This window comes from Macrotis lagotis, chromosome 7 (genome assembly GCF_037893015.1).
Source record: "Macrotis lagotis isolate mMagLag1 chromosome 7, bilby.v1.9.chrom.fasta, whole genome shotgun sequence".
Lineage (NCBI taxonomy): Eukaryota > Metazoa > Chordata > Mammalia > Peramelemorphia > Peramelidae > Macrotis > Macrotis lagotis.
The window spans coordinates 121434601-121443521 of NC_133664.1; the positions used below are offsets into that span (position 1 = coordinate 121434601).

General features: G+C 45.3%; 1 protein-coding gene across 6 annotated transcripts in view; it reads right to left on the minus strand.

Annotated features, from left to right (window-relative positions):
• The window catches only part of IRF5 (interferon regulatory factor 5), a 25283-nt gene extending 18607 nt beyond the window's left edge, over positions 1-6676 (minus strand). The window contains exon 1 of one of the 6 annotated variants that reach the window (XM_074193734.1): positions 3383-4362. In XM_074193734.1, the coding sequence (XP_074049835.1) occupies positions 3383-3652 (270 nt within the window). In that variant the 5' untranslated portion in view covers positions 3653-4362. Of the gene's footprint in view, positions 1-3382; positions 4363-6605 lie in introns of those variants that run through there. The other 5 variants (XM_074193740.1, XM_074193738.1, XM_074193736.1 and 2 more) reach the window with 5 other exon arrangements.
• Positions 6677-8921: the final 2245 nt, after the last annotated feature.

The following is an 8921-nucleotide window of genomic DNA, read 5'->3' on the forward strand; positions in this document are numbered from 1 at the left end:
GGACAGTAGGGGGTCATTAAAAGATACGGCTCTGGGTCTGAAGTCACTAAGACTCCTCTTCCTGAATTCAAAACTGGCCTCAGCCACTTACAGGCTATGTAACTCTGAGTAAGTCACTTAACCCTTTTTGCCTCAATTTTCTCATCTGAAATATGAGCTGTAGAAAGGAATGACAAACCATTACAATATCTTCACCAAAAAAATCCCAAATGGGGTCACAATACAATTGGACAACAACAAAAATGCAGGTTTTTAAAAGGTTTTGTCAGCAGGAGGAATTTAAATATCTGCTGGAAGGCAGTGTCACTTTGGTGGGGAGAAGAAGGTCCTTTCTACTTGCCCAGGATAAGAGCAAAGGGAGTTAGAATAGGAGATGTGTCCTAAGGTAGGATAAATCAATAGATAAATCAATAGATGATCTGATTCTCTGCATTATGTCTCCCCATTCTCAATACCAACTCCTGGTCTAAGGGAGAGGAGTAGGTGATAGGGGAAAGTCCAGGTCTTAGCTTGGGGAAAGTCCAGGTCTTAGGCTTGGGGAAAGGGAGAGTATGAAAAACTGAGTCCCCAGCTATCTGCCCTCTCCCTAAACGGGAAGTACAGTGAGAAGGAGGAACATGCCGTGGTTAGAAATCTGGGTCCCAGCACTCCACTTTCTTATAGTCTATAAGCACTATATTGTCCAGGACAGCAAGTTCTCAAAGTGTGGTTCAGGGACCTCAAATTTTTCCTTGAGGTCTCCTTGAGCTCAAAAAAATTTTATAATATAGTATTAAGTTGTTTTCATTTCTAATATAGTAAATATATATAGATATGGACTCTATATACAAAAAGCTCTTTGGGGGAACCTCAATAATTTCAGAGTGTTAGGGAGTCCAGATACCTCAAAATTAAAGAATCTATATAATCTAGGTGGCATTGGGATTGAGAGCTAGAGATCTTGGGGATCACCTAAGTCCTGGGGCTATTAATGGGGTGGGGAGGTAGGGAGGACAGGGGGCACTTATTTGCTTGTGTATACACGCAGATATATACATATAGAGACATATCATGCATATATATATATATATATTTTATAGATCTCTACAATATAACATAAACATATCTGAGAACTGTTTTTTCAACATAATGTTTCCTGTGCACTTATTTTATGCATTTAGAAACATTCTGAAAAGGGATCCAAAGGCTGCATCAGAGCACCAATGAGTTCATGACACAAATAAAGGTTCTGAAGCCCTAATCTAATCGAACACCTTTATTTTATAAAGGACAGTCCATCCCAGACAGGGGAAGAGATTTCTTTATTCAAAGTCAGATAGCTGAGAAGTTAAGAGTTGCAATTCAAACCTTTTTCTAACTCCAAATTCAGCACCCTTTGCATCATACCAAGGTTTTCAAATGGAAGCCTTGGTCCTGAAATCTTTGCTTCTGGACACTGCTTAGAAAGGGAATGGAAGAGCAGTGGCTCTCATTTTCCCAAATGAGTTAGTAAAGGCAAAAGGAGACAGGGTCATGAGAAATATTGCCTTTCCCCTCCACCCCCTGGTAATAAGAATTTCAGTGGGTAACTACCTTCCCTCTCCCCAAGGCAGAGAGTTCAAGACCACACTTGCCTATATCTTTGTGGCCCTAAGTCCCCAAAACATAAACCTTGGCCTTACAACCAGTCCCCAGGAAGTGTTTTCCTTTAAACTGGGAAATCTTCCCTCCTGTGGGGAGTGGCAGCCCGAGGGCCAGGACTCCTGGGTTCCCATTCTGACTCCACCCCACCCCCACAACTTGCTCGGCTACCTGCTGGTGCTCACCCTAACTCAGTCTCTCAGCTTCATTTCCTCTCTGATATCTTTAGGGTCTTTTCTCCCACGAGTCTGGGCCAATGCAGTCCCTTGGGTTTCTCTAGGAAATGGAGGAACACCTCCTCCTACTCGTACTTACCCCCAGTTTCCCTTCCTCTTTTTCTTAGTGGATAGGATTTGGTTTTTTTGGTTGCTGTTTTAATCAGAGTAGGAAAAACTGGTGGTCAAAGTCAGTGAAATACCTTCTTCCTATGTGAGATCCTACCAAGAATTTGGACAAGCCTGTTTTCTTCCTTTAAAGAGGTTGACATGGTGCTAAGGATGCCAAGAACAGAAGTTTAGTTCTTATATAAATGAGAAAACTAGACCAAAGCAATAGTCTCTTTTCTCACCTTTGAAAATTGCCTTTAATTTATTATAGATTAATATATGCATATATAAATATATAAGTATCATATAGTTATTATATGTTATATAATGATACATTTATTAAATAGGCATTTATGAAACCCTTGCTGTAAGTTTGATATTTTGCTAAGTGCTAGGGAATTCAGAATTGAGAGGCAATGTCTTTTCTATGAATGTGTACTTTGGGGTAGGGTGATTCAGTAGAACCCACCCTCAACTATAAGAGAAACTCAACTTAAAGCACATATCAGGTTTTAAGAAAAGGGCCAGGTCCCCCAATCTTTCTCTATCAGCCAGATTCTCTAGGACCTCAGAGTCATTGGGAGAAACCACTCCCTCTGAGATCTGGGCTCACAGGGAAGACCAAAAAGGCCTGGGTCAGTCAATGGGCCTCAGGCTTTACAGACTGGGACTCACCCCTAGGCTGCCAGTCCCACTGCTAGTTTTCCCTCCCTCACAGATTCTGATTAATAAGTCCAAGGGTCTTATCTCCTTCACTATCTCTTGTCCACCCTCCATCAAGGTCAAGGGAGTCCCTTACTACCCCACTCCAGGGGGATGAAGTAAGTAAGGTTTTGGGCTTGGACCTAAGGAGGTCCCTGGGGAGAAAAGCCCAAGATAACTGGATCCTCTTTTTTCCACAGAAGGGAAATCAGAGACAAGCAAAGGAATCCAGGCAGCCAAACCAGGGTTTTCTATCTCAGCCTACAAGGAGATCTGTAAATCCCTTAAACTCTCAAAGCACATTTCCTCATCTCTAAAATGGGGATAAATCTATCAGCTCTTACCTACCTCAAAGGATTGTAGGAGGAAAAAGCGCTATGTAAACATTATTATTATTATTATTATTACTACACGCCCTTGGGTGGGGAGTTTCAAAGGCAGAATCTTCCTCCAAAGAAAAGAACAGTCTTGGAGAACCTCCCTAGATCCACACCCTAAGGGGCAGCAGGAACCTCCCAAATGGGTGGCAGGCACTTCCTGGGGGAGGAGAGGGTCCAGATTTCAGCATTTCACTGAAATGTCCCTTGAGAGCCTCCACCCTGATCACAGGTTCTCTCCTGCCCTGACTGCCTCCCCACATTTGCAAGGAGTTGGGGGGAGGGACCCAAACTAACCTCTTCTAACTGACACAACCCCCTTTCACCCCTTTTCACTTAAAGACACATAGAACTTACCAGGTCCTGCTCTCGTTGTCCTCTGGATAGTCTGTGGTCTTTAGGACACCCTTGTCTGCTAGAGTCCTGGTCAGTCAGGCGCAGCTTCTGATTCAAGAGCCCTATGAGTCCTATGGTTGCCACCCCCACGGCAAGACTAGCATAGGCCTTTTCTGGGCCCTTCTGCTTTGTTGCCCAAAGGGTGGTGTAAGAGCTGTCTCCCCTGCAGGCTCCTCCCTCCTTAGTCAGCCCCCATCTGATTCTTCTGCACTCTAAAGCTCCCCCTTCCATTGAAGATTTCCTTATTGAGGTCTTCTCAATGATCGTCTATAGAGTCACTGGGCTGCTCTGTGCAATACCCCTCATATTACTCTAACTTCTTCCTATCCAAAATTTCAAGAAAGAGACCGAGGGTCCATTCATTTAGAAAGAAGACATCAGTTTCTCCTTGGATTAAAAATTCTGGGACACCCTTAACTCTGTTATATATTTGGGTGAGGAGGGATGTGGAGAGGAGGATTTGAGTGAGGGGGTTGCAGTGCTGATAAGTAACCAGCTTCCCTTTCTCCTCTAGCACCATCGGGGTCCAGTGGCTAGATATGGCCTGGAGATGGCCCTAGATGGGAGGTAGTAAGGTTAAATAAATGACTTGCCCAGGTCACTCAGCTAATGGTCTGAGACCAAATTTGAACTCAGGGCCTCCTGACTCTAGAGCCTGTGCTCTATCCCCTGGGCCTTTGAGCTACCCCACTTGACAAAAGTCTTGGGCTGCATGGTCTTGAGGTGAATCAGAGGAACTGGTTGTCACTTAAAAACTGTGTGACCTGGGCAAGCCTCTCTGGGTCTCAGTTTTCCTCACCTGTAAAGTGAAAGGATGGACTAGATGATTTCAGATTTTGATCCATATCCATTCTGACTCCTCTCTTCCTAGGGGGGGGATGCTAAAAGCTGAGTTTGGATTTGGGATAAGGGATTTCAGAAGACAATTTCAGTTCAACTATATATATATATATATATATATATAATATATATATTATATATATATATATTATATATATGTATATATGTGTGTGTGTGTGTGTGTGTGTGTGTGTGTGTGTGTGTGTATAAAATAAATGTCTATGACTATGGACAAGGCTTTGTCTTAGATTCTGGGCATACTTAAAAAAAGTAATATTCTAAGGGCAGCTTAGTGGATATATCTGGCACTGAGCTTAGAATCTCATCTTCATCAGTTCAAATCCAACTTCCAACATTATTTATCTATGTGACCTTAGACAAGTCCTTCATTCTGTTTGCCTCAGTTTTCTTATTTGTAAAATGAGCTGGAAAAGGAAATTTTCACCTCTTCACTATCTACCAAGAAAACACAAAAATGGGATCCTGAAGATTCTGACACAACTTGACTAGAAAAAATAGAATTATTTCCCTCAAGAAGCATATATTCTATAAGGATACACAGAATATAGAAGTAAGGAATTTCACTAACAACTTGGGGGATTAGGGTACTTCATATGTTTTTTGAATAGATAGAATATCACAAATTCAAAAAAATTTAAAATGATTCAGCTAAGTGAAGCAGTAGATACAATGTAGGACTTGGAGTCAAGAAGATAGCATTCAATGGGACTTCAGAAAAGCCTGGAAAGACTTGCATGAACTGATGTTGAGTGAAGTGTGAAGAAGCAGAAGGACATTGTACACTCCAACAGCAACATTAGGTCTTGATAAACTCTGATGGAGTTGCTCATCTCAGCAGTAATAATCAAAGACAATTCTAAAAGTCTTTTGTTGGAAATACAATCCATATCCAGAGAAGAAGCTATGGAATCTGAATGCATGTTCGAAGTTCTTTCAATTTTAAAAATTTGTTTTATAGATTTTTTTCCCCCTCTCATGGTTTTATTTTTTTCTTTTTGTTCTGATTCTTCTTTCACAACATGATTAATATGGATATATGTTTCACATAGTTATATATAATATTCTCTGTCATGGGAAGGGGGAGGAAGAGAAGGAGAAAAATCTGAAACTCAAGACCTTACCCAAAATGATTGTTGAAAACTATCTTTTTTTTTTTTAAGTTTTTGCAAGGCAATGGGGATAAAGTGGCTTGCCCAAGGTCACACAGCTAGGTCATTATTAAGTGTCTGAGGCCAGATTTGAACTCAGGTACTTCTGACTCCAGGACCTATGCTCTATCCATTGTGCCACTTAGCAGCTCCTGAAAACTATCTTGGCATATAGCTGGGAAAATAATTTTTTTAAAAAAAGATGGAATTCAAATTCTGTTACTCTTCTTTGGTTTCAGCTTATTGCCAGACCCAACACACATAAAGAATTTTGCATAAACCTTAGAGTTAGCTATAGAAGTGCCAGAAGGAAGAAAATAGATTTAAAACAAGAACTGAGTAATGCAGAGGCCCATGGTGCGTGTAAGTCGGCTGAAAATGTGAAGACCAAAAGAGATCATTGTAAAAGGCTTAGTGCCTAGCAAGCGAGCTATTATTAATATGGGGAACTTTGAAGAGGAGGAATCAAAACGTCATCAAAGAAATGTGTAATGGTAGGGGGGTGACGATGCGCTAGCGCTGTGGCGTCCTGGGCAAGGGATGACAGGTGGACGGCCAGAGTGGCGGCAGGTAACCTGTGATGTCAGGAAAATCGAGGAAGGCCTCGGGCTTGCGGTATGGACACCACGCCCCCTTCCCCTCCCAACCTGCAGAACAGAACTTGGGAGAAGATGGGACAGACAGGGATCCGTATCCTGGAAGGGAGCCTATTCCCAAGTCCCGGAGATCACAGATCTTATTAGAATAGCTGGGCGAGTGATGGGATAGAGTAGGGCTCCAGGGTTTCAAGTGGGGGGAGGAAGAGGGTAACTTAAGAGGAATTGAAGCGTTTTATCCAAACGAAAGAAGAGAGTGGAGAAATCGGTGCTTAGCAAATCTTAGAGCTCTGTCTAAATGTTTGTCATTCTGGCTTTTTGCGATATAGGTGATATAAATGCATTTTTTAAAAGTCACCCCCCAAGAACAAAGCTTTCCCAGGAGAGGCCAGCCCGGCAGCCGGCCCTCCCTTCTCTGCTCTCCGAGGAGAGTGGTGACGGGCGGGGAGCTCCCCGGAGCCGCCACCCAGGGCCGCGGGGCGCCGCCGGGGGACACCTGCAGCCGGGGCCGGCGCGCGGAGGCCGGGCCGCCGCGGTGGAGCGCCGGGGTCCCCCCGCCCGCCCCCGCCCGGCACTTACCTGCGCAGGTGAGCGGGTCTCTGCGGCCCCGGACCTCGGCCCGCCTGGGCTTCCCCGGCAGCCGCCGCCGCCTCCGCCCTCCTCCCCGCCCGGCCGGCCGGCCAGCGCGCCCGCCTCCCGCCGCCCCGGCGTGGCACCGCCCCCGCCCCCGCCCCCCGGGCCCCAGCCGCCTCCCCGGGGCTCCCCCGACCCCCCGGCTCGGGCTGGAGGCTTAATCCCTCGGGGTCTCCCCGGCCTTCTCAGTCCTGCGAGGGCCCGGACTCCAGGGCCCCTCAAGCCCCTTTCGGTTGTCATCCTTGGGACTGGAAGTTTTCGGGGGAGCCCCCCGCCGGGGGTCTGGGGGAGCGGACACCCCGGGCTCTGGGTTCCAGCTGGACCCGAGGGCTGCCCTTGGCTGCCGCCCCCAGCCCTCCATCCAGGCCAAGAGCACACTCGCACCCAGCTCCCGTCTGAGACCTGCAACAGTAACAATAACCATCAAAATAAACTAACGTTCCGTGGCCCTTCCTCTGGTTCGAGGTCCTTCCCGATTAGCCCATGGCTCTTAACCCCGGCAGGTAGGTGTTCTTCTATTACATCTTACAGATAAGGAAACCGAGGCAAACAGGGGAAATGGCCCGCCCAGGGTCACACATGGAGGAAGTGTCTGAGACAAGACTGAAGCTCAGATTTTCCCGACTCTAGGCCCAGGCTCCATCCTTAAAGAGGCCAGACTCACCCCTAGGTTACTCACGGTGAGGAGCCAGGGGGCATCTCCCCCTTCCCTCCGTTTCCCTCGGAAGTGGTCGTAAGCACAGTCTCTCCCACCTGTTCCAAGGATCCTTCACACTAGGTCAGTCAGCAAGCATTTATGACAAGTCTACCCTGTTCCAGACGAAGAACTGTCAGCCCTGACATAAGAAGAGAGAAATAAACTCCGGGGGGCAGGAAATGTCAGACATCACTGAAAAGCAACGGATCTGGCCTCACACTACTAGCTGGGTGACCTTGGGCATGTCACTTAACCCTGCTTGCCTCTATTGGGGCCATCTCCTGTCATCCTGATTCATATCTGTCCACTGGACCCAGAAGGCTTTGGAGGTGACAGCACAGCTACCCTCCCACTCAAATTCAATTCACCTGTTTGTCGTGGCATCACCTCCCTGAAGTTAAGGTCTTTGAAAATGAAGGACAAACATCATTTTTGGGGGGAGACTATTCTATGGAGAGACATGTCTATATAAAAATTTACAGTAAAACTGAGGTAGTTGTTAGAATCACTAGCATCACTAATAGTTGAGGGAATCTGGAAAAACTCCATGTAAAAGGTGATTTTTTTTAGGGGTTTTTTTTTTTGCAAGGCCAATGGGGTTAAGTGGCTTGCCCAAGGCCACACAATAAAAGGTGATTCTTAAAGAAAGTTAGGGACAGGGGCAGCTAGGTGGCACGGTGCATAGAGCACCAGCCCTGGAGTCAGGAGTACTTGAGTTCAAATCTGGCCTCAGATACTTAATAATTACCTAGCTGTATGGCCTTGGGTAAGCCACTTAACCCCATTGCCTTGCCAAAAAAAAAAAAACAAACCCCAAAGCAAAACCTTAAAAAAAAAAAGAAAGTTAGGGACAGGGGAAGGAGACCTCACACTCCAGACCTGGGCTTCTGTCAGTGCAGAGGCACCTATGCAAGACCAGAGACTTTAGCCTGGCAGACTCAAGTCTGCAAAGGTAATAATCATGAAAGAGGACTTACTCTCCAAATCTACAGATTGGGGCAAAACTAATTGGTTGTACTGTATGATCTTTAGGCTATACTGTATGATCTTTAGAAGTCACTGAAAAGAACCTTAATTTCCTCATTTGTAAAATGGGGACACAGCATGTAATTGGGGAAAAATATTTAGTCATTAAAAAATTAAATTGTTACAACGTGTGAAAAAAAATGATGATTTATCTATCTGGCCTACCTGAAAGGCTAAAGTAATATCATTGGGTGTACTTTGATCCATAGAGTAGTCAGGTAGTCGAATGAATTGAACACAGGGCCTATTGGCAGGAAGATCTGAGTTTCAATTTGACCTCAGACACTAACTAGCTGTGTGACCCTGGGCTAGTCACTTAATCTTGTTGCCTCAGTTTCCTCATCTGTAAAATGAACTGGAGAGGGAAATGGCAAACCTCTACAGTATCTTTGCCAAGAAAACTCCCCAAAAGGTCACAAAGAATCAGATATGACTGAAAACAACTAAATAACAACTTCAAAGCTTCAATGTAAGATGGTACTATCGGTGTTCCCTGTACCCTCCTCTGACCCCAGGTAGCTCTTCTACCCATGCCCCAC